At 39.4% G+C, this 26,828-nt stretch overlaps 1 protein-coding gene across 1 annotated transcript; it reads left to right on the top strand.

The window, feature by feature from the left end:
- Positions 1-4,893: 4,893 nt before the first annotated feature.
- On the top strand, positions 4,894-18,534 carry LOC310642228 (uncharacterized protein). Its single transcript, XM_083365785.1, has 7 exons — positions 4,894-5,031; positions 5,674-5,781; positions 6,344-6,424; positions 9,217-9,280; positions 10,453-10,642; positions 14,577-14,760; positions 18,169-18,534. Exons 5-7 carry the CDS (start codon positions 10,630-10,632, stop codon positions 18,479-18,481), a joined length of 510 nt encoding a protein of 169 aa, XP_083221911.1. The 5' UTR covers positions 4,894-5,031; positions 5,674-5,781; positions 6,344-6,424; positions 9,217-9,280; positions 10,453-10,629; the 3' UTR covers positions 18,482-18,534.
- Positions 18,535-26,828: the final 8,294 nt, after the last annotated feature.

Raw genomic sequence — 26,828 nt, 5'->3', positions numbered from 1 at the left:
ATATCTTGGGATTTAGACATTCTTTACAAGGCAGAAACTAGTATGGCAGAAAACAAAGCCAATTCAACAAAGGACCTGCAGCTGTGGCAAGAGTTCAGTTGTCAACATCAGTTGCCCATTTTGTTAGGGCTTTGGGGTTGTCCTGTTATCTATGTAAAACCTCAGAACATTTTGTTTATCTATTAAGGTTTTTCTAAATGCTATTTATCTGAGCCATTCATTCTTTAGTAGGCTCTATTGTGACTTCACATAAGATCTAGAGTTGCCGGGGATTCAGAGATTTACATGATTGTACATGTCATAACCGGGTACATAACTGCTTCATAGAATCTCTGATTCTGGAACGGAGCTCAGAAGGAGAAAACTGCAGTAATAGAGGTTGGTAATGAACACATTCATGGCTTGCTTAATTATAGTTTGATAAATAAACCAAAATGAGCTGAGCTGAGCTCAGTTTCCCCACCACTACCACTTTTCAGCTGCAAAGTAGCTTCACTCCCAGAATTTCCCATTAACAATGCTTGTTGGGAATGCTAAAAGTTGTAATCTTACTATGTTTGGGAAACATTTCTAGTTTTGCGACCTTGAGAAAATTCTGTTGCCTTCAATTTGCATTTCAGTACAATGATAAAGCTCCAGCTGGCCATCACAATGATTGCTATTTAAAGTATGTAAATGATACAATTGGCACCTTTAGTTCCATGCAGTTTTGTTGTGGGTTGTAGAAGAGAACCTTGGGGCATTTTAATTTCTCACCACTTTGCTCCAGCAGCAGCGGTTAAATTTTATGTACTTTGCATTTAGGATGAAGAGATGAAGAGCTTTCCAAGCATTGGAATATCCCCTAGAGGTTACAGTGGGAGGGATTCCCTCCCACCCACCTCCTCCAGAAAGAAAGAGCAGCTGGTTTATAGCCCACAAAAATTGGACATTTCACAGTACCGCAGAGAACATAGCCCTTCACAGGAAAAAAAAAAGTTTCCTTAACCTTGCTTAGCCTGAATTATTAATGTATTTCCATGTTCTTTTCCTACATTGCGGGCATCTTCTGACCAGCAATGCTAGCACTGCAACTTCCAGAATTCCCCAAAACCTGATTCTAAAAACAAAACAAAACCCCTTTTTTAAAGTGTTTCCTTATATTGCATTTCTGTGACCCTCAGAACATAGTCGAACTAAATTACTTCTAAATACAACTTTATAGGAGCACTTTGTTAAGCATCCAGACACTTTTCTCTAATCTTCATAAGTGTTTGCCACCAAAATCAGGTGAAAAACTTTATTTTTTCATGGTGTGAACTTCATAATCCCTTTTAAGTACATCAAAGTGAGAATGTGCAAAGTCTAGGGTCAATATAGTAGGAAGAGTGATATTTGTGGTATGAAAATCCCAAGTTTTGTTTTTTAAGTCTTTGGCGTACTGTCTTTTCCATATCCGGCTAAATTACGTGAGATCTAATATAAGGGAAAAGGTTATTTATTTACACATGGATGATGTGTGGCAGAATTTTTAGAATCATAGCTTTAAAGACAAGCTAAATCTTAGCAATTCAGACAGTGAGGAAGAGGATGTTTAGAAAAAGACCTATAGTTCTGGATGGGTCTTGAGGTAAATACAATTCAAAGAGCTTAAGCTTTCCGTGACTATTTATTTATGTATTATTTGGTAAATGTGTACAGAATATAAAAAACGATATTTATTGAACATGAGAATAAAATACATCATCTTTACCTGTAGGAAGATAGATACTAAAAATCAGTTGTTCTTGAAGACTATATTGTAGCTTCTCCAAAGCACACTTCTCAAATCTGGCAGGTTCTAGATCAGGGGTGTCAAACTCAATTTCATTGAGGGCCACATCAGCATTGCGGTTGCCCTCAGGGGACCAGGTGGGTGTGGCCTGGGTGGGCATGGCCTACTGGGTGGGCGTGGCTAGAGCGCGTATGGCCTACTGGGTGGGCATGGCCAACTCTACATCGTTCGCATCAAGGGTGCCTATGGGGGCCTGGGCAGGAGTGGGACAGATCTGAGGGTCTCTGGCAGAAGGAGGGTCTCTGGGCCAGGGCCAAGGCAGTGGGGGCTGTTCCCTCACTGTTTCCAGGATGGCTTTGCGGGCCACATGAAACCACTTCACGGACCGGATCTGGGCCCCGGGCCTTGTGTTTGACATGTCTGTTCTAGATTTTGGGGGAGTGAAATTTTAGAGCAAATGTGTCAATGTCTTTTGGCGTAAAGTCCTCACATGGCCAGGAGGTTAGGCCAAAGACAAGATATGGACAGAGTCAAGAGAAAAATAAATTTAAAAATAACAATAAGTAAATAAAAATTTTAAAAAAATAATGTTGATATAATTTGATTGTAAAACAAGTTTATAATTTTGATTACTTCTATATACTTTATTTCTTCTTACCTCATATAAAAATAGAATTTAATGCCAATCTGGGTTGCTCTTAAGAACTGCACGTAAAACTACACAGCTATTTGTAGAAGTTATATTAAGACACAGAGTTTCTTAGGACAGATAAGTTGATTATTTGCTGGAACTGGTGGCACAGTGCTTAGAATACAGTGTTGCAGGCTAACTCTGTCCACAACCAGGAGTACGATTCTGACCGGTTCAAGGTTGACTCAGCCTTCCATCGTTCTGAGGTCAGTAAAATGAGGACACAGATTTTACAAAATGCTGACATTTGTAAATTGCTCAGAGAGTGCTGTAAAGCACTATGGAGTAGTATTTAAGTGCTATTGCTATTACTATGTCAACAGCCATCAGTCACTAACCTCTAAGACTGAGAAACTCAAGATAGAATGTCTATTAATCTGTGGAACAGGCAGGGAAATGAACAGGTATAAGAAGGGCTCCACTTTATGTTGACAGAGAGTGATATAACTTAAAGATTAAGCTTATTTCATCCTATATACAATATAAATTCTTATGTTGTCTGATATGACAACTATTTGGATAGCTTCTGCCAAGTTTAAGCTAGAGAATCTGACATCACATGTGTTTTTGAGACACAGGCGTTTGTAGCCAGCCACAGTGATGCCAAGATGATGAAATGTGTGTCAGGATATCACAATATAAGCTCTGCCCTTTCATACTTGTGAATCTGCATGCAAATATGTGAAGGCACAATTTCTGACACAACGTACATGTTGTCAGTTGGCTCTTACTTGTTCCCCCACTGCAGGTATCCATGCTGACACATCAGGTTGTAAAACCTCTTCTAGAGTATCATAGTCATAGTGAAAGCAGATGATAAAGTCTCCTGCAATTGAAGTCCACATAAATGAAAACTGTGCTTTTTAAATCCAATACTGTGGTTGTTCTGATTGCTACAACTAATAATCTCCCCCCTCCCAGTGCTTCTAGATAAGATATGTGATGGTAATTAAGATACTGATCACATCAATACTCCTGAGCAACCTATTCCAACCTGGTATCTTCCAGTTACCATGGACTATAACTTTCATAATCTTCATTTAGCACAACCTATAGCTGGAGCTGAAGAGTTATAGAGACCGGGGGGGGGGGGATGAGCTCCTGCTTAGAAAACTGCATTTTAGTTTTAAAGAGGTGTGGAATATTGACATATTGGATTAAGACATTAAAGTATCTTGGCGATGAGTAATCTGTTCTTATCCTGAACCTGGAAAAATGAAGGAAGGCTTTGGGATCCAAAATCTTTCCAGGTGACATTGTGATTGTGGCATTTGGGGCAGTGTGACAGAAAACATCACCAGGGTCAGAGACCAAAACTGTCTCAAGCCCACCAGTGACCCATGTGAACTAAAGCAATTGGAAAACCAGTTCAAATTTCTCAGAATGGATTTGGAATTCCAGAAGGGGAAAAATATTTTAAAATGGAAGTGGAGAGAGAGGAGAAGAGAATTGAAGTATGAGGAACAATTTCAAAGTTTGGAACTGGAGAGAATGATGGAAAACAAGGAGCAGGCATATTAGTTAGGAACTGAGAGGTAAACAGAGGAACACCAATACAACATTTTCCACTGCCCCTATGGAAAAATGGCAAGTTTCCAAGGTGAAATTAGTTAATGTAGGCTAAGTGGTGAACCGTACTGCTGTGAACCTTACCAGAATTTGGGTTTGAAGTTTTATCCATGAGAAAGACGGATGTCCCTTACATAACTACTGTATGTGGGTAGCACATCTTTTCTTAGGTACATTTTGGAGGTGTTCTGAGGGCCAGTGGAATATATTTGCCATTTTATATCAGCTATACTTTTGGAATTCTTAAGTTTTCTCCTCTTGAGAATGTAGAGGATATAGTGGCTGTTCCATCACCTAGTGGTCACATCTCTCCACCACCATCCCTCCTTTCCAAAGTTACTGAAGGATGAGATTGCATATAGTTTTGTAGATATAGAAGGAAAACACAATGCATATCAAGGGAGGAGAGGAGAGGAAGATAGCTTTCCTCAAATGTGTCTTCTGCTCTCATGTCTCCCTGCTTTCATCCACAAAGAACTAACAACTTTCCCCCTAGAAAGTTACGCATGATTCTACTTTCATTTTTCTCTTTTGAGCTTCAGGACGGAATGGAACTCTTCAGCCATGAAGAGCATTTGCTCAAACAATTTTCTATCACTGCTAGTTCTTTCCTGTTTTGATGGAATGAAAAAAATACCCAATTTTCCTTCTTTATTTTTCCAAAGAGCCAAATAACACTGGAAAAGAATATCGCCCACCTGCTCTCCTTTCCCTATTAATCCGAATACAACAATCATTTATGTTATTTGTGTGTATGTTAATTTCTGATGTACATCATGTGCTGCTCCTTTGGGATCTTAGCATATTAATCTTCCTGATTTGGGGTGGGCGGGGGAAGAGCATTTAACTTCCCTTTTTCCAGTCTGCATCACTCTCCAGTCCTACTCCTTCTAACCCCAGTTCTTCGTATTTGTATTCTTCTGTGGCAGCAGCTGAAGAAAGGAAGCCTGCTGTATAAGAGTAAAAATAGATCCGGCAGTTACTCAGCTCCTGAGAACATGATGGTATGACTCATGAGGTAAAATAAAGAGATGTGAAAATCAAAAGCTGTTGCATCCCCCCCCAAGCATTACACACATACCCCCCTCACTTTCCCTCCTACCTGAAGAAGTTTGTGGCACCTCAAGCCTAAAGAAAACCAAAGGGAAATAAATTGTTAAAGTTCCAGATAAAAGCAACTAGGTTGGAAACCCCTAAAATCCATCTATATTTCTATATTCCGCTTTCCTACAAATTTTGTATTGTCTTGGAGGAAACCATGGATGGGGGGCTTCATTTAGCTTTCTTACAGGGTCCTTTATATTTAAACCAGTGGTGGTTGAGGATGGGGACTTAACTGCCCCTGCATACTTTGTCTTGGAAATGTAGAAGATGATATGCCTCACCTCCAATCCATGGAGGTTTTATGCCTTTGTTTTCAAACTTGGCAACTTTAAGATGGGTGGATTCCTAGAATTCTCCTGCCAACATGCAAATTTGAAAAATACTGTTTTATACTGTTTCGTTGTATGTTTCAGAGGACTGAAGTAGTACATCAAGTAAGAACATCCTTTTATATTCACACACAAAACTGCTGCACTCTGGATCACAATTACTGTACCTCTTAAAAATATGCAACTATTTTAATAACTAACATGAAAATACGTTTGCAAACTTGCAGGGCATATTTTACCATCTCAAAGCCATACGTACCTGGAGAACTTCATATTATTAATGTAACCTTCCTAATGTGGTGCCCTCTGTGAATTGAATGCAATTCCTATAACAGGTAACCTGATGTGTGGGGGTCTCCTCCTTTTTCCCTTCCCTGAATTGTTTTTTTTTATATGTACTGATTAAAGATCTGAACCTTTTGATTATTTTATAAACTAAGCCATAACTTGTCTAACGATAAGGTATTGGATTAAAGAATTTGTAGAAGAGACTAAGTCACAATTCCTGGTTTACAAACTGCATCTTCGTCATATACCAAAATAGTTTATCTCAGATGGCTAGGTGAACCTAACTACTATATATAATATATACAGTATATTGTAGTACAAGAGATCTTGTACTACAGAATTTCCCAGCCTGTATAAGTTTGCAACCCCTGCAAATAGGGAAAACACAATTGTCACGTTTCTAGTTTTTGCATTTTCTTTTCTTTCTTGACTTCAAAAATCCACCTTATTTTTTGAAACACTTTTAGAAACTTGAAGATTTGCAACCTCTTTCATAAATCTATCTCAGCTTGACTTAATAATGGTATTGCCTTAATTAGGAACTTGGATTTTTTCCCCCCTGTATGACTAATAGAGATAATTCTGCTTTTTCTACATGGTGGTTGTCAGAAATCCTGTCTACCATACGTTCAGTCCTTAATCTTCCTTGTGAGAAGCAAAGTAGCCTTTTGGAGATATAGTGCTCTTTCAGTAAGTTCATCATTCCAAAGTCATTTTCACATCATCCTCAATTATACAAATGAAATACTTCTCTGCTAAGAGTAACAATAATGAATTTTGCCTATAAATCTAGTGAGGATTCCGTCTATCCCTATATGTTTGTGTACATTCTGTTGATCCTTTGTATCTTCCAAGTAATCTAATTATCACTTTACATTTCTTCTTTGGTGAGTCTTTGTACAATCTGACACTATTTTTGTAGCTGAAGAAATGGGATCCAATTTGTTCTTCTGATATTGCAGCTAAAATGTAAACTGGTAAAGAGACAACTTTTCTACCTTCTGCTCCACCCAAGTCCTTTTTAACCATTTTGAGAAGAACAATAGCCCAACACATTCAACACTTCCAACCAGATCATCTACTCAACCAAAATGCCCCCAACGCACATCCATCCCATTGGAGTGGGCTAGCATGTCTTACCTCTCCCTCCCTGGCTCCCTGGGCCCAGACAAAGTGGCATCTCTGCAAACAAAGACTTTCAATAGCTCTCCTGCCCTCTGCCCTCTCCCAAACAATGCAAAGTTACAGAATATTGTCCACAGCTGAGTAAAAAGCCCTAAATATAGAACCTCTGATGTATTCTTGGTTTCCTGCCTGTCGGGCGTCCATCTCCCCCCTTGCTGTTGGCTACACTGTCACTAATCTTACACACTCAAACTAACACAAAGGGAGTGAGATCACCAAGACCACCTCCTCTCCACCTTAGAGACATAGGGGATTTCCAAAGTTTTGTCCTTGCTTTTAAGCCAGAATTGGAGTGGAAATAAATGTCACCAGGCACAAGTACTGCATGAAAGGAAAAGCTCACTCTCAAACAGGGAGCCTTTCACCCCTCTTCCTTTGCACCCACGTTTAATTCTGGACCACCTACATAGTCCTGCCACTGTAAGTGGCCTTTAAGTTCCATGCTGGATCTCTGCTCCATTCTGTCAAGCCACGTTTGCTTTTTTTCCCTTCTGGTTATTATACTCAAGTTAACATTTACAAATCAGTCATACAAATTTGAACAGGGATAATAATTTCACCCATAGTTCTAATCTCTAAGGCCACTACATACAGGCAAAAGTAAGTCCCTGTATCTGGATTACATTTTTTTTTTTTGAAATTCCATTTATATCCCGCCCTTCTTCGAAGACTCAGGGCGGCTTACAAGCTTAGCAGTAGCCTTCATTCTATGTATATGCCTGCTTATTAGGGCTTTCACACACACACCCAAGCGGCATTATTACAAAGTCAGCTTAATTGCCCCCAACAATCTGGGTCCTCATTTTACCTACCTCGGAAGGATGGAAGGCTGAGTCAACCTTGAGCCTGGTGGGATGCGAACCTGCACTAATTGCAGGCAGCTGGTGTTACTTAAGGAGGCATTAGCCCACTGCTCCACCAAGGCTCATTTTGTTTAGTTTTGAGGTAGTGTACATGAATTCAGCCATTGAGTTGATGCTCAGCATGTGCTGTCATTTGCTCAACAAATTGTTATTTTGAAAAAGTGAAAACTCAATATATGAGTATAATTTCTTATTTATTTGGCAATAGGCTGAGAGTGCCCCAAGACATCTCTGTAGAGAGATTAGTAGATATTCTACTAATCGGTGATAAACATCTAGTTTGGAATAATAGAACATACTCCCAAAGAGTCTGAAAAATTCATCATATGCTGAAAAATCCAAATAGAAGGAATTCAGTTTTTGTCATTTCTCAGGACTTCATTGGGACTTCTACTTCATTGGGAAGTCAGTTTCCCAAAGAGGCTGGCTTTCATTTAAATCATACCCCTTTTGTAAAACTGAGGATAATTACTTAAAAGGGCAGTGGGCCTGCCTACAAATATCCAACAGGAAGCTCAAATGATACCTTTCTAATCACCCTCTCTGTAATGAAGCTGTGTCTGTTCCCTATCATCGCCTTTCCTTGCTGGTTTCTGAAGAAAATTCTCATTACAATATTTCCCATATGCAAGGCTGCATGTGTACAGAATTGGTATAGGATTGATCCAAGATTGTTAGATACTGCATTTCAGGGCTGAAGCGAGTTCTGCTAAGGTTTAAAGGTGGTTATTGAATACAGTAGTTGCTGCTCTCTTCAGAATAAAGAAAACAGCATTATGGCATAAGAATACAAGATTCACTCTTTTGGGGTATGCATGCATCATTGCAGTGCAGGTAGAAAAAGGGCAGAGCTTGCATGTAGTGATGCTGCAATGCTTCTGATATCAGGCTGGCCTCCTTGTCTCTTCTCTTGCCACAGAGGCTGTTGTGTCTGTGTAAATTTAATAGAGATGGTTGAGAGAATGCTGGTTTAATGGAAGAGAGGGACTTTAGTGATATCTCTATATCTCTCTCTCTCTCTATCTATCTATCTATCTATCTATCTATCTCTTATCTATCTATCTATCTATCTATCTATCTATCTATCTTTCTATCTATCTATCTATCATCTATCTATCTATATATACTGTATGTGTGTGTATACATACCTAAATCTCATAAGTTCTGTGTATGCAATGGGATGTAGACTTGTGCATATATACAGATAACTGTGTTCTTGAGGGCTGTAATTATATTTTCAACTCAGTGAATTATTCAGAGCATTGTACGTACCTTTGAGCATGCATGCATCTGTGATTCAAATCACTTTCTATGAATCAAAAATAATAATGCATGAGAATGCTGGAATTAAGGTATCAGTATGCAAATCAACTGCTAGAACACAGTAGAGCTTTTTACAATTTTATCCATATTGCTTACGGTATTCATTTACAGATCACTGAAAGATGATTCTTTATACATCTATAATAATCACCCAAGCCATCACTGCAAAGTAAATGTAAGTGTTTCAAAGCATTATTGCTTATAGAAGTGTTAAATCTATACTTTGTTGACAAATATTCCACAAATATTTTGCAGTAACAGAGGAGAAGACTTTGACGGGAGGTGGGGAACCCAGTCTCTAGAGAGTTTATTTAGTCTGTAGGCCTCCCCCTTGTTCTTTATCATGACAGTTTTTCTCTTGAGCAAAAATGGAGAGAGAAATTGTATGGCTGAAGGGTATTACTTTAAAAGGGATGCTTTGGAAAGCATGTGAGTGAAGCACTCCTTCTTGAAGCATACATGTATGCATGCATAGACAATACCTCTGGGACCACTAATGAACCAAAGTGCCTATATGTGCAAATAAATCTTTGAAACAGTAGCTTCAAGTTTTCCAGAAGATAAGGCTGCTTTAATGTAATTGAAGGGGGGATGCTTTCCTCATGATATCATTGTAACATCCCCATGGTCATGTGATCAAAATTCAGGCGCTTGACAACTCACATGTATTTACCTCAGTTGCAGCATCCCAGGGTCATGTGATCACAATTGGCAATCTTCCCAGCCATTTTCTGATACACAAAATCAAGTGGGGAAAGCCAAGTTTGCTTAATGACTGCATGATTCATTTAATAACTGCATTGATTTGCATAACAACCATGGCAAAAAAATGGTTGTAAAATTGGGCATAACTCAAAGAAGTTTGCTTTGTTGTAAATTCTGATCCCAATTGTGGTCACAAATTGAGGATGACCCTGTAAGGCAACCATTTATTAAAATAACTGACTGCATTAGGCTTTTGAGTCACCTGAATTGCTATTCTGTTTTTTGCCATACGTAGGAACAGATAAAAACTGTGATGTATGGCCCTAACACAAATAAGAAACAATACTCCCTTTCCACACGCATTCTTACATAATTGTTTTCCCAGATTAACTCTTACCCTTTATGTGTGATAGCCCCTACTCTTCATTAATGCAAAACGTGGTCCTTGACACCCCAGTTGCTGTCCACTCTTTTCTTAATAGTCTACTTCTCACTGGGGAAAACAAGCTTCTAATTACACTGACTCTTTACTTACAAGAAAACAAAACCACAGGTTAAAGAAATCAAACAAGTCGCAGTATTTTACATATGCATCATCCACTCAGCTCCAAATGCTAATATGTAATGTGCTTTCTTTTACAGATTCTAACATTTGGAATTTTTCAGAACTTTTAATTAAGGACTTTGTAAAGAGGAGTGTGTGAGTTCTGTTAAATAAATACAAAAGACTGATTACCACTTAAACAAACCCCCTTGTTTTGGAAACTGTAGCCACGACCAGCCTATTTTGCCTCTCTCCTCATTCCTCATTCTGTGTTCATGCAAGGAACAGGTGAAACATGCTATGCATTCTCAGAGTCTTTTTTTTTACTTGTAAAAGTTTAACATTTTCCTCTTTTTTTGCCAAGAATGGAAAAGGGAGGGGACATTCCTTTGGAATGTGGCTTCTATTTCCCATGGTAGTTGACTATCCAATTCAGCAGAAGCATGGAGGTGGGGGAAGCACCAGATCTGTACTATCCAAGAAGCGGGGGAAGAAGAAACAGCAGCTACAATCTGAATCACAGATGGAAAATAAATAACAAAACTGAGGAGCAGAAAAGGGGAGAAATATAATTTCCTTTAAGTTATGGGGAAGCTTCAGGTAAGAGATGAAAGACAAGCCGCCTGTGGGCTATGCAACCAGTGATCCATGAATCACAGTTTCTAATTCTATCCCAGACAGAGGACCAGGCAAGCTATGATGGAGAATAATGATATAATGAGGGATCAGTGGTGAAGAATGAAAAGCACCGCTTAGAAATTCTTTCAAATTTGGATGGAGTCCTGGAGGAGATTTGATGCACCTGGAAGATGCCCTTAGAGCACCAGTAAACAGACTTGTTTCCCTCCCAAGATAAGATCCAAGTCAATTAGGTGTCTGCTGATTTGAGATTTGTGGACAATGACTGAACCTTTATTCCAATGTAATTTAGAAAGAAGGGAGTTCATGTGATGCATGTTTTCCTAAGGGGTAAGCAATAAGACTTCTGCCAACCTAGCAGTTCGAAAGCACGTAAAAATGCAAGTAGAAAAATAGGGACCACTACGGTGGGAAGGTAACAGCGTTCCGTGCGCCTTTGGCGTCTAGTCATGCCGGCCACATGACCACGGAGACGTCCTCGGACAAACGCTGGCTCTTCGGCTTTGAAACGGAGATGAGCACCGGCCCCTAGAGTTGGAAACGACTAGCACACATGTGCAGGGGAACCTTTACCTTTACCTTTAAGCAATAAGAAGTGAGGCTTCACCTTCCTTACATGCAAAGGCTGACACACAAAGGCTGTCATACAAAGGCTGCCACATCCATAAAGCTACAAATTCAAGCATTGTTTTTATTCAAAGACATGAATTATTCTGCAAATATGCCAAAAAAGAAAAGCTGCAAACTCATTGCAGCTGCACACTAAACAGCCGAGTTTAAAGTGAAATAATTAAACTGAAGACATTTTCATCATTTATATTGATTGTAGAATTTGCATTCTCCTTGTGTGTCTACAAAACAGGAGCCACCTTTCTCTGCCTCCTTTTGCATGTTGTTTGTTGCTTGTCAGTCAAATGTTTTGTGTAAAGGCCGTGTTCACTTGTTCAGCAGTCAGAACAAAGAAGAAACACAGCTAGTAAGATGCATTTGAATTAATTATTTTTGAGTCATATTTCCCTGCCTTTTGCAAGATGCTGGGCTGCCCTTGCCAAACTCCAGGTTAAGAAGCCTTTATTTTTAAAATTGCAAACAATAAATGAGTAGCTGTTAAAATCCTGGAGGAAAATTATATATACATTTTAATCAGCTCCTTTGAGTCAATTTCCCTTCGCATCATTCATTAGCAGGGACAAGTGCCAAAATGACCTCTAACACCTTATCTATCAGTGGAATAACTTTATTTCCTGGAACACCTGGCATTTATTTATGGTATGATGGGTGCTTAAATCTATTATCACAAACAGCTCCAACAGAGTATCTCAGCTTTCTGAATTCACATTTTTATATTTATTTATTTGATTGGATGACTGACTAGCTGACTCCAAATTAACTTGGGCACTTCACACTAAAAAAAAAGAGTTAAAAGCCACTTTGATTACCTTAAGGCAGGGCTTTTCAACCTTTTTCACCCATTGTACCACTTTTAGGATATGGTAACATCCGAGTACCACCAGTTGCCTAATAAGGTGTCCAAAACTTGGTGACCAAAAAAAAAAGGAAAAAAGTGATAAAGTACAGGTAGTCCTCGACTTACAACAGTTCGCTTAGTGACTGTTCAAAGTTACAATGGCACTGAAAAAAGTGCCCCCCAAGCCACAGCCAAGCAAGACATATGCCTGCCCGTCCGGCGGCGCTCTTCCTCCTGTCCGAGGTTTTCATTGTTGTGAGCATTTCTGTTGAGGATTGGCAGCAGGGGTGGGGTAGGGGGTGTTTGGTTTTTATTCCCCCCCTCCTGCTGGGTGGTTGCAGCAGGTTTTGGTCACTTCACATGACCTTGGGACACTGTGACCATCATAAATATGAATCAGTTGCCAAGCATCAATGTAAATCACAAGACCTGGAGATGCTGCAACATTCCAGCTGATTGGCGCTTCTTCTGGGCTCAGAAATGCCAGGATCAGCACTGAGCTCCAGCTGGAGCCTGGCACTGATCCTGGTGCTTCCGCTCAGCCCTGACAGCCCTGCAGCTCCAGCCGTCTCTCGCTCAGGCTTGTGCGGTGCTGCCACCGATTCAGCTCATTCCCCTCCCCTGCTACCACTTTTCTAGGATGGTCACGTACCACCTGCCAGGTGCCAATGTACCACAGGTGGTACCTGTACCACTGGTTGAAAAGCCTTCCCTTAAGGTACAGAAAAATGCAACAAAATAAACAAGATGGAAATCTAAACAACCAACATCAAAATGCAGTAAATGCCAAATATTGTTCTGTACCAGCCTGCTACCGGCCCTGCAAAAAAAGCAGGGACAACCCCTTTACAAACGGCAAGAGGCTGGAATAAAGCCTGCCAAATTTATTAACATAAAACAGACACCAACTATGAAACAGGAGCTATGAAACAGGACTATTCAAGTGGTTGCCTTCAGCAAACCAGCCCTCCCACACATTCCCCTTTTATACAGTTCAGGGCGTGGCTTCTCTCTGCCTCCTTCCGAGGTGCCCCATTGCCTTCCTCTGTTTACTCCTGATTGACTGCCTCCTGCATCGGGCGTCCTTGAACAGGGCCAGCTGTGGGTCATCTTCATCCACGCTGTCAGGCTCACACAGCTGGGTCTCGGTCGTGACCAGGTGGGAGGGGCCTGGCTGAGGGCTCTGCGGAGCCTCAAGGCCATCATCAGCAACCTCTTCAACACCCCCCTCCTCCTCCTCTGAGTCGTCCGACCCAACTGCCGAACCCGCAGGCTGACCCTGAATCACAACAAATATGTCCAAGAAAAGCTTCCATCCACTATTACCTCAGTGGCTGGGAGAACTGACAGGACTTCAGAACTTTCCAGAACACCATCAGAGTGGGAGTCATCCAGATCTCGGGGGGGGGGCATCATTCCAGAGAGCAAATTAAATTTGCAGGCAGAATGTGCAGTAGGCTAACACTGCTGTAATTGGACAGTATTGCCTTCTTGTGCTGATCTTCCAACATCTTTTATATTATGAACATATGCATCATACCAAACTACATTAATGCTACCCCATGCATGGTCACTAACAAGACTGCCCTGTGAGAACTTTTGACAACTTTCTCTGTAGTTTCTGTAGCATGAATGGCTAAACTGATTTTCTGAATCAATATCCTGAATGAGTATTCTCTTGTAGCTGAAAAGATCCACAAAATACATTAAGCAAGATACAAAAAATGGGAGGTATATAAAACATCAGTTGTATGGATTAATCTGTATTGTTGAAACCCTGTTCTAGATTCTTGTGAAAGTGGCCACCCACTCCCCAGAAAAACAAATTTTTGTATTTCCCCGTATCATGTTTTTGAGTCAGAATGGAGGGACATTTGATAGTTAATCTCAAGTGAGCCCTTTTAAGTGCAGTAGCTCCATGTGAATGCTGATTCATAATCATGTTAGACAATGTTACTGAAATCCAGGACACTGGCTAAGTTTATAGCTTCCTCTAATTGCTGATGATTTTATTCTTTCCTAAACTTGGCCAGACATTTGATCAGATGCACACCTTTGCTCTGCCTTGCTATTGCTCTTAATATCTGTTCATTGCAACTTCCCTGTCCTCTCTAGGTATGCAAGTAGAACAAGGAACTGAAATAGCATCTTCCATTCACCTGGCATTCTCCCCAGAGAGACAGACTCTGAGTCATGGATGTGCTATTTTTCTCAGCTGGGGACCACACTTGACATTGAGTGCCATGGTGGGCAATGTGCTAAACAAAATAGATGGGGCCAGGGAAAAACTGTGGGTGAGGTAAGATCAACAATTAAATTTAACATTTAATTTACTATTCAGGAAAAATAAAGTTGGGGTGATTTACCCTCAGCGTGTTCCACAATTTTCTACTCCTGCCACATTAAAAAATATAACTTTATTTTTCATCAGCTGATGTCTCCAAGTCACAATTGAAGGTCAGTTTAGACGCAAAATATTGGCTCCTGCCACAACTATAGAAGGAGTCTGAATAGGTCACTCTTATCACAAGAAAACATAGTGGTAGCCAAACACAACAACTAAGCCAACTAAGTCCCTGTGCTTGTCACCTTCTCCAGCCTTCCTTACAAATACATTTGTGCCCTTTTCCCTCCTTTCTTGCTTGGGCTTCATCATAAGAAATCCTTTGTCACACCACCTAGCTGGTGAGCAATGCCAGTGAAACAAGTGGGGAAAAAGAGGTCCTTGGGTGGAAACAGTCCCAATACCCCTCTGGGAGTCTGGCACCTGCTGCTCAGTTATCCTGATTTAAAATAAAATTTAAAAAAGCCTCTGAGCAAAATTCCTCAGCCAACCCAAGAATGCCACTTGGAACAAGAGAAGCAAGGCTGGAGAATAAAGTCATGCAAATAAATGAATTTTTGCGCTCTCAGAACAAATGCATGTCCTATTCCTGTTCTAAGGGAAGAATGTTTTCTGATCTTCTCTTGGGATTTAATTGAAGCCTGAGAGGCTGCAGATTCATGGAGATGTGATTCTAGAATAAGGTAGGATATTCACATTTGTACATCTCTTGGTCTGCTCATTAGTGAATTAATTTGAAAACACAGCACTTCCCATATGAGGATTTCAGTGAAATTCACTTTTTTGTTGTACAATAGTTATGCAGTAAATTATGTATTGTCAAACTGAATCAAACTCATATAACTTCCCGAAGCAGTTTTACTTAGTGTCTATAGTTCCAACTTTCTTCTTCTTCTTCTTCTTCTTCTTCTTCTTCTTCTTCTTCTTCTTCTTCTTCTTCTTCTTCTTCTTCTTCTTCTTCTTCTTCTTCTTCTTCTTCTTCTTCTTCTTCTTCTTCTTCTTCTTCTTCCAGGAGATAATTAGCAATTTTTTTACTTCAAAGACTGTCCTGCATAACTGCTGTTAAGACCCAGTTCCATTGCCACATAACATGAACCATAGCATTCTGTTCAATAAAATCTATTCAACCAATATCCACCTGGGCATTTCACGAGAAAACAATTCCCGTATAGAGGACAATTAATGACTGTTAGACTTCTTGAATTCCATTAGGAACTATATAGTCTATAGCGGTAGGATGACAATAGCAAAAATAGCTTAGGCTCTCCCAGGCCTAAGCAACCTTCTTGCAGTCACTCCCTGATAAAAAGGGAAGAGGAAATTATGCATCCCCTTGGGGGCAGAGTGTGTACAGTATGCTGGTGAGGGCAATAAAGTTCAGTCACTTCCCTATCTTTGTTAATATGCAATAAGAATCACATTATTATATGTAAAAGGCATTCTCTGCATTCCAATGCTTGCAGCTCATAGTTACAATTCATGGTTCATTGGTATGCTGCATGGTGGCCAGTCTGCTTCTGAAGAAACATTTCTATCCTCGGAGGAGAAACCTCTTTGCCTGCAATATAAGACTAAGACTTTAAGACTAAGACTAAAACTTCCAGCTTCTAGCCTGCTGCCATTAACCATAGCACCAAACAACTCTCATTCCTTAGCATTACTTATGTGCTTCAATAATTCTCACACTTTTGTACACCTCTTCACATCTGTTTGATACTACTTTTCTCAAGTTGGAGAAGCAACACGTACATTTCTGTTCAATTTACAGAGGAGTTTGCCAGGAGATAAGAGAAAGGGTTGAGGGTAGTCTCACGTAGCATGTTTTCTACTGTCAATGAATTTTCCTCATTTGCCTTACTTTTAATTTCCAAGTCCCCCGTGTCATTCCTCTTCCCCTTGCCATTTCCAAAAAATAAAATCCATAACAAAAGGCATTAAATGTGTTTTCTACTTTGCTCCTCTGTTCTAGCTAAAATACAGTAATTAAATTTCAAGCATGGATTGTTGTTGAAAGCAACCATAGCACATCATTGAGAGATAAAATATAAAATTATGTAGGTTAAAGAAAAGTTTGTAGGATTCTAACTGGCATAAAAATGTTACGTTAATTCATTAACTATGTATATATTTGCATATAGCTGGCTCAGTGGGTTAGGACGCTGAGCTTGTCGATCAGAAGGTCGGCAGTTTGGTGGGTCAAATCCCGAGTGCTGCATAGCAGAGTGAGCGCCTGTTACTCGTCCCAGCTTCTGCCCACCTAGCAGTTCGAAAGCACTTAAAAATGCAAGTAGAAAAATAGGGACCACTACGGTGGGAAGGTAACAGCGTTCCGTGCACCTTTGGCATCTAGTCATGCCGGCCACATGACCACGGAAACGTCCTCGGACAAGCGCTGGCTCTTCGGCTTTGAAACGGAGATGAGCACCGGCCCCTAGAGTTGGAAACGACTAGCACGCATGTGCGGGGGAACCTTTACCTTTTTAAAACTAGAAATATTTGTTTTAAAATAAGGAGAAAACATGATACAGCATAATAGTGCAATCTTAGAAGAACCGTATATTTCCCATAAGAAAGATGGAATGCCTCTTCTAAAATCTTAGCTATCATACAAGAACGTATCATTTCCAGACTTTATAAAGGATTAATTGAAGAAGGCAGCTCTAGAATTTTCACAAAAGTATACTATCTTGCCATTTTAGGGAAGTTCTCAGCAAAGTAAGAAATTCTGCTTTCACTGAAATGTCAGCTTTTAAATGTATCTGTCGACTCAGGCCTTTGCTTACCCCAGTACTGCTGGATGGTGTTGTCCTGTGTTGACATAGTTAATTTTCCATTGTACCCATTTTAATTGAGTATTCTTACATTTTTTAAATAGAACGGCCACTTTGACAGTGTTAAAAATGTAGGCTATAATTTTATTAAATAAATAGATGTACTATGGAAGTGTTGCTTTGTTATACATCACTTTGTAATAATACCTTTAGTCATGATTATGTGCTGACAAAATGCCAGAGAATAAATTCCAACCTTCAGATTTCTCTTACTGGGTTCATGTCCACTTATTTTTACTGCCTCAACAGAGGTTGAGTTCTTCTCCAGCATGAAAGATAGTCCCACTATAGCCGAGCAATTCTAGTCTCGGGGGAGTCAGAAGGAAGTCAAGTCCACCTACCCGCCACCCCGCCAATTATGATGTAGATAAATTTCATTTCTTCCACTGGAACCAAATTTGCTAGAGGAGAAGAGAAAATAGCATAATGAAGATCGGTGACATCAGTTTGACCCCAAACCCACTGGCATAAGGAAGCAGAAATTGGGTTCAATGAAAGGAAAAACTTCCTTTCCTTTTTTTTTCTTCCACAGCATCTCTCCCTTCCCAGCTGTATTGAAGCAAAGCAGAGCCTCATGGTTTTGTCATGTCCAAGACCAAGATCAATGCCTTTGCCTTGACAGTCACATTTGGCATTCCCAATCAATTTCAATGGCAGCTATTGTCCTTGGAAAAGGTCATCCGTTTTTGCCAGACATTTTGGCTGGGCCCAGAGCTGCAGAAGAAGTTTGTCTGGAAAAGATATTTGACTGGAAAAACAGAACTGGAACTAAATATGTCATTAACCCAGTTACTCCATATGATAGCTATACAAATTCTGCAGTCTTCAAGATTCACTGCATCTAAATTTTTCTTCTTTATTCATTGAAATATTTACCTTCTGTAAAACAAAAGCTTAGTCCTCTGAGCCACATTGCATAGTTGCTGTATCTTATCTATCTATCTATCTATCTATCTATCTATCTATCTATCTATCTATCTATCATTTATTTATAAATAAATAAAATTTATTGGTTGCCTATCTTACCACCAAAGTAATCTGAGTGGCTTACAATCATAAAATATTTTACATATGCAAAATAAATTAATACCTGCAAAGGCTATGTTCAATTACAGATGAGGAGGGTAGAGGCAGGGTGGGAGGTAGGGAGGTGGGATCTGTTGTTAATCGATTAATCACCTTCACTGTGATGCTCCTCGAACGGAGCCCCAAGCTAACTGGCAGAGCCAGGTCTTTAGGCCCTTATGAAAGTTCAGGAGGGTTGGGGCCTACCCAAAATCCAGGGGCAAAATGCTCCAGAGGGATGGTGCAACAGTAGAGATGGCCCTTCTCCTGGACCCTGCTAGTCAGAGTCATCAGGCTGACAGAGCCCACAGCATGCCTCCTGTGCTGGCATGAGTTAGACGGGCCAACCCAGTGAGATGAGACAGTCCTTCAAGTAGCCTGGACCTATGATTTCCTCCAAAAGTTCTGATGTAATATTTATTTGAAGCAATGTTTGACAGTGTTAAGTGGTGCTTAGCCCTTCAGTGGTCACACAGTGGCAGCTGAAGTCTACTAAGATTGGTGAACAGAGGAGATATCTATAGACTAAGATCAGGATGTCACTGTATTGGCAGAATCAAAGGGACCTAGATTTCTACCTATCCTTCTCCCCCACAAAGACCCTTATGCCATGGTGTGTGGGTGTGTGTGTGTGTGTGTTTGTGTATGTGTATGAATATGTATGAATTTCTTTTTGCTGACAAAGAAAGAGTTAAATGGGAGAGTAGAATAGCTATTTCGAGCTATTCTAGTCTCCCGTTTAACTCTTAACTCTTTGTCAGCAAAAAGAAATTCAAATACACAATGGATTGCAGTAGCGACATGAGCCCTGCTTAATGCTCCTAGGTTGGAGATGCAAGGCAAAAGAAATACACACACACACACACACACACACACATCCATGCCTGTGCATGCTATCACTGACATGTAAACATAGATGAAAACCCAAAATCTACAATTTTATAAGGAAACATATTGTTTAAAGGATTTTGAACAAAAAAAGTAGACTTACTGTATATTTAGAGAACCCATAATTATTAATGGCAGTCTTCTAGGTAACTTAAACATGAAGTATACACAACAATAGTTTTCTTTTTGAGAAGGAAGAATGCATAGAATGAATCTCACTCCTGCATCCTGTGCTGCAGACAAATGTATATGATGCTTACTCAGAAGTCAGCAGGGTTTTCATACCTTGGAGCTACGCAAAAGGACTCTAAAACATTTTAAAGGCATTGTTAAAAAGGGGTGAGTTCTGCTTCCCAGTGCTAAGAAACAATGACTCTTCCAGAGATTTGCAGTTTCCAGGAATTAAATGTATACATCTAATTATTCACACGTCTTTTGCATATGGATACAAAAATCCTAATGAGTTCTAGTAGCAACAAACAGGGCTGTCCAGAGTTTTGCAACCCAGATCTGGTAGACCTGAATTGTATAAATATTGCTGAAAACATTGGTTTTCTGTGAAATGTATTTTTGCATACTTAACTGTTCTGTTTGGGAGAGGAGAGAAAATGAAATGAAATAACAAGAGCAGTACCACAAAGTATTTGGGAGGTGTCAAATGCCTTTGATCCAAGCGTGTTTGTTTTGTAATCTTTCTGCTGATATATTTTTCATATTCATTCTTTATTAAGATCTTGGCAAGTCTGTCAGCCTATTGGAAGTCATTGCATCAGCCACTTACACCAAGGATGGTAATCTATAGCCTCTTGCTTAATTTCAGGCCCCATCTCCTTAGTTTTCAAAGATTGGATTAATAGCTATGAGTCCCGTGCGTATGGTCTACTGCCAGGGAGAGAATGAAGAAAATATCAGAATAAAGAAAAACAAAGTATCGTGCGCCACAGAGAAAATGGACATCCCCATTTATTTTTTGTTTCTTTCATCCCAGTTTGCCAAGTTGCTGCCAAGGGATTATCCCAGAGGAAATACAGCTCTCAACACCCATTCTGGCATATGCTCTCTAAATCTAGGCTTTGAAAGGGATAGCAAAATGGATACAGAACGCTACTTTGAAAAGGATTACATTGCAGAGCTAATTAGTAGAAAGCTCACTCACAAACAAACACTGTAAAGTTAGTTTATTGAGACTCTTTCAGTTTTGAAGAGCAATTGACATTGTTCAGTTTAAGAGTTATGCTTGCTTTTTAAAAAAACAAAACAAAACCATACGGTATATTCAGAAAGTGTACACTTAACATCTGGTTCTTGGTATCTTGCATAGGGCATCACAGGTCTAAATTTTCACTTCTGGAGTTCAGAAGAGCTTGATACTGGCCCCTGTGAGCTTAACTAGCAAGGTTTTTAGACTTTTCATATTAAAAAAGAACAAGAACATCAGCAGGGTTGTCTGTTGCTGAATACAGAGAAAATCAGGAATAGTATGGCTGATCCATATAAACTGTGAAGAAATGTGAAAATGCTGGGGATTTGTTTAATTTAAGAAAACAGAAAGCCTGATGATTTATTAATGCAGTGTGTCTTACACCTTTCAGTCCCTGGAGCTCAGAGTATTATGTTTTAGATTAAACTGAACTGTTTGAGCAACTCATTACAGTTGCTTTTGCAACCATGCTGCTGCCAGCTCTCCACAATCTGGTACTCTTGATGCACCTTATCCAGCCAAAAGGTACATAACTATCAGCCAAACCGTCTGAGAGAGAAACATCCATTTTCCTGATGACTTAGAGCTCATTGTTGGTATCTTTGAAGAATTTTAGTTGAGAATTGTAAATGACAGGAATTGTAAATGACAGGCATCCAATTTGTTTGTTTTTCCGTCTGTATCTGTTATAAGTATATGCATGCATCTATTTGGGTTATTAATGTATTTTGAAATTTACGGTAAATCATTAAGATGTAAATCTGGGTTCAGTGAGTCTGCACCAATGTAGCTATATTATAAGGTCTGGATGCAGACATTTCATATAACCTTCTTCAGAGAAATGCAAACTATTCAGTTAGATAAAGCAGTTTGTATATGTTCACGATATTAATTGTACAATATTATCCAAAAAATAAACCTGTCACATGGCCTGGTTGGCTCTGAATGTTTGCAAACTCTTTTGGACTAGGGACCATACTCAGTCTTTGGCTGAAAGAAGGGTACATTCCAAAAAAATTAGCTGAATGAAATTTGATTTGAGTTATACTTAATTAGTAGCACAGTCATTAAATGAAGCTAATACGATTACTCCCTGTATAGGTAATCAGTCCCCCTCTGGCCACATTAAAAAGACTATTTCAAGCCCAACACATCTAGAGTCCAGAGCGTTGGAGAGCACTGTCGGGGGTAAAGAAGGAAAGTTTCATTTGAAAGTCAAGGTCACCCAGAGAAATCTGTTCCACAGCTGAGTTGGTCCCTTGCTTTGTGACCCTTTAGCAAAGAGTGTGTGTGTATTCTCAGAACTAGGCTCTTTAAAAAGCTGAAATCTTTCCAGATACTAGATGTCTATGTGCCTCTTAGCACAGCAGTTAGCCTAGTAGTAATCAAGTAGGGGTACGGAGTACAAGGGAAAGTGCTTGTACTTTGGGACAAAAACTGTGTGTTGAGCGACAACTGAGTTACTCAGGTGAGAAGGAGGAGAAACAACAGCACATTGAGACCACGGTATCTCTCTGGGGCAAAGGAAACGGAAAAGATAAGGAACTGTTTTGGATCAAGAATTCCTTCTCACTTTCCCCTTTCTGTTTGTCTTTCACCACAGATAAAAACCTGTACAATTTACCTGTATTCAAAGCTGCCAAATCTAATGTACTTTCTGTTACAATTTCCTTAAGCTGAAGGATTGTTGTTTTAATAAATAGGCACAACTAGGCCTGGGAAATGGCAGCTGAGGGTGATGGGAGTTAGAGTCCATCACGGTTGGAGGTCACCAGGTTGGGGGAAGACAACTGCTGTGTGCTCTGCACTTGCATTTCTTTTCTTGGTGTCCTCTTGAACCCTGCATCATGTCCAACTAATTTATCTTGGGCTGCTGTAACTGGAGGAGTGATTCGGAAAAAAACAGAAGCAAAGCAAGATAGCAGACAAAGAAATAGGGCGAATTGGAAAGCCAAGAGGGGAGAATGTTTGGGTAGAATTTTATTTGTCACCTGTGTTTGCTGTTGCAAGGGCCATACAGGGAAGGGTACTGTGAAGCTCTATGCAGAGGGCAAGGGCAACTGGATTATTCAGGAGGCCAAGCCAAAGGCTCCTCTTTTGTCTTTGAAATGGGGTTTTCGCTAAAGTAGTTTAGGGTCATAATGGGCCACATATTGCTTCTATTTCCACTCTGACCACTGGTCTGAATTTTGCAACTTTATTTTTTGCCATCTCAAGGTGGAAATAATTACTTCCAAGTTTAAATGATAGATTTTTCTAACAGTGGATTATAGAGGTAAAGGTAAAGGTTCCCCCGCACATGTGTGCTAGTCGTTTCCAACTCTAGGGGATGGTGCTCATCTCCGTTTCAAAGCCGAAGAGCCAGCGCTTGTCCAAGGACATCTCCATGGTCATGTGTCCAGCATGACTAGACACCAGAGGCGCACGGAACGCTGTTACCTTCCCACTGTAGTGCTCCCTATTTTTCTACTTGCATTTTTACGTGCTTTCAAACTGCTAGGTTGGCAGAAGCTGGGACGAGTAACAGGCGCTCACTCTGTTACGCGGCACTCGGGATTCGACCCGCCAAACTGCCAACCTTCTGATCGACAAGCTCAGCATCCTAACCCACTGAGCCACCACGTCCCTTGGTGAACAAGTAGATAATTCCTTCCATTTTTAGATGGATAGTATCTGAATCCTCCAATTTTCTTCCTTAGTTATCAAACTCTACTTGTCTATAATTTTTTTCTTCTGTTCCTACTATTGTAAGAACAGAGCTGTAGTTTTAATTTTGGACAAGTTCATTCTTTTATTCTTTGTGGGACAGCCTCTATTCCACCAGTTCAGGTATCCTTTCACTGATGCTATTAACAAAGTCTTTTTCAAGCTTCTGATTCAGTGACAGTAGAGTTATCTGATGCCAAAAATTCATATGCAGTTTGTAACTTCCATAACACTTTATCATCAGCATCAAATAGGTGTGTTTTGTGGAGCAAATTAACCTGAGCTAGCCCTCTTGAAATGATTTAGGGCAGATAATATATAATTTTACTAAACAGCAAATGAAGGCTTGCTTCACATTATTGTTTCCTCATCCCATAGATAGAATGAAATGATTTAAGCTTGGTAGGGCTGTTAAACAAAAATTCAGTATTTGGTCCCTCCTAGAAGCATAACTGCAACTCACAGGAGACTTTTTCATTCAATTTATTACAATATGTTAATGGTTTTCTTTGATAACATACTACATTAGGAAATTGATGGACTACTGCATTTTTTGACTTCCAGTTAAACTAGAGAAAATGACAGACTTCTCAATTTTATTTTTGGCTTGTTTGCCACTGTTCTAGTTGACGTAGACAGTCTAGAAGTTAAGGGAACACAGGAAGGCTGATGAGTCAGCTCCAGTAGCCAGATGGTGGTTCTAGCTAAAGTACACCTGAAGAACTCCAGCGGGACAGGAAAGAGATCGTAAGGGTGAATATTCCTAAGGGATGGATTTGGGAACTCCAAAATAATAAGGATTTCCCTACTTTATTGTTTGCCTTTGCATCTGGAAAACTCATCAAGCTAATGCATTGAGCTGAGCTCATAGAAAAGCAGGCAACAGAGTCCTTGTATTGTACCAAAGATGAAAATACCCTGATGGAAATACAGGCATAGGTTATACAGTATGTTGGCATTCTCACTGTTTACTGATCTGCATGTGCTAAACAAAAGCCCTTCTTTGGGATTACAATGCTTTTTTCTTTCTGAAATGTTTTTATGAGATCTGATACACAGAAATGTAGATGGAAATCTCCCTAATTTAACAATACATCTAATTTCCATGAATTTGTCAGCCTTCCCAGGTAGACCAGAGAGGAAACACAACCAGGTGAACTAGTTCTAATTCTGTATTAACAGAATCTTGCAAGACAAAAATCTCCTTTATGGACCTAGGAGCTAGTTAGGATCCCTTCTGAGCATTTCTCTCCTCCCCTATTATGCAGCTGTGAGTTATGGTCTTCCTTATCTGACCATTCCTTAGGCAAAATTTCTTCGCCCCACGCTCAAGGTCTTCCTCACATGCCATTGCAGAAATAGACTAGACAAAGAAAAGTAGGAAACTGACCTAGCTATCTTGTCTTTATTGTGCTACAGAATAATAAAAGTTAGCAAATGGTATTTGTATCCAGCATTTTACCATATATCTATAGTTCACCCTTGATAAACTCTCAGCACAACCAATCCAGTTTCCCATATGGCTTTGATAACTCATCTTCCCATGCCTCAAGCAGCTCCTTGTCATATAATGTCAAAACCCTGGGGTGGAGCAATGATTTTAAGATTATCTTCAGGCATCCTAAGTTCTTTGGAAAGTTATCAAAGGTTATACCATGAGAAAAGCTTCCCTGAAAAACAAAATCGTCCCATTTTATCAATCTTTCCTACAATGAAAAGCCTTGGAGGAGCGCTGGGAACATTTTAGTTAGGTAGGTGGGAATTTTATGGTTCAGCAAACAGCTCATTCATCATGGGTGATCTCTTCTCTCTTAAAAACTGCCAAGCAATCTCAACATACTTTGAATGTCTCTTCATTCAGGCAATCAAGAACTGGTTAAATGCAAACTAATTCCTCTTGAAAAATGTACCAGAAGTTCCAGATAGCCATCTATATGTGTTATTAGTTTAGTTTAGTTTAGTTTAGTTTAGTTTTATTGGATTTTTATACCGCCCTTCTCCCGAAGGACTCAGGGCGGTGTAAAGATCTGATTGGGCAAAGCTCAGGGAACAGATGGATTAACAGCAATTTATTATAAAAAGTTGTTGCCTGAAATGATTGAACCCTTAAAGATTTTGTTTAGTGAAATTCAGACTGGAGGCACAGTTCCTCCATCATGGAGGACAGCTTTTGTATCGTTGATCCCAAAGGAGGATCAAGATCTTACTCAACCTAAAAATTATAGATCTATATCGCTTGGCCTGGCCTGAGGGGGGATTGGTGGGGTTTTTTATCATTTTTATTGGGGTTTTTACTATGTATCAATTGTATTTTAATCGGGCATGTATTTAATTATCTTTTAATTTTTGTACATTTCTGTGTTTTATTCTTGCCCTGTACACCGCCCTGAGTCCTCAGGGAGAAGGGCGGTATAGAAATATTAATAAATTAAATTAAATTAAATTAAATACAGATTATAAGATTTTTGCTAAAGTATTGGCTAATAGATTAATGCAAGTTTTGAAACAAATGATTCATAGTGATCAATCGGGATTTTTATCTGGGAGGTATATGAAATATAATGTAAGACAAATTGTTAACTTGCTTGAATATTTGGATAAGAACAACCAAGTCTCCGCAGCATTGATTTTTTTGGATGCAGAGAAAGCCTTTGACCAATTGAATTGGCAATTTTTATTAAGAGTTGTTGAGGAGATGAATTTTGTAGAAGGTTTTCTACATGCTATTAAAGCTATATATCAACAACAAACTGCACAAATTATAGTTAATGGGGGATTAACAGAGACTTTTAAAATTGAAAAAGACAGGGTTGCCCCCTATCACCATTATTGTTTGTTTTAACATTAGATATTTTACTAATTAAAATTCGAGAGTCCTCTTTGATAAAGGGAATTAAAATAAAACAGAATGATTATAGATTGAGAGCTTTTGCTGATGACTTGGTTGTGACAGTATCCCAACCATTACAGTCGGTTATAGACTTGATGGAAATTATAACTCAGTATGGTAAGGTTTCTGGGTTAAGGTGAATAGTAATAAGACTAAGATATTATCCAAGAATTTATCTATGAGTGAAAGGGATATGTTATCTAAATTAACAGGTTTTGAAATAGTGAAGAAGGTTAAATATCTAGGAGTATATATTGCAGCCTCAAATGTAAAATTGTATAAGAATAATTATGAAACACTATGGTTGAAGGTACAAAGGGACTTAAATAATTGGAAAAAATTACAATTATCATTACTGGGAAGAATTGCAGTTGTTAAAATTAATGTTCTACCAAAGTTTCTCTTTCTGTTTCAGATGATACCTATATTGAAAAAGGATGCC

The sequence above is a fragment of the Vipera ursinii genome, assembly GCF_947247035.1.
Source record: "Vipera ursinii genome assembly, chromosome: 6".
Classification (NCBI taxonomy): Eukaryota; Metazoa; Chordata; class Lepidosauria; order Squamata; family Viperidae; genus Vipera; species Vipera ursinii.
Note: the sequence above shows the minus strand (reverse complement) of the source record. Positions and strands in the feature narration are given on the sequence as shown.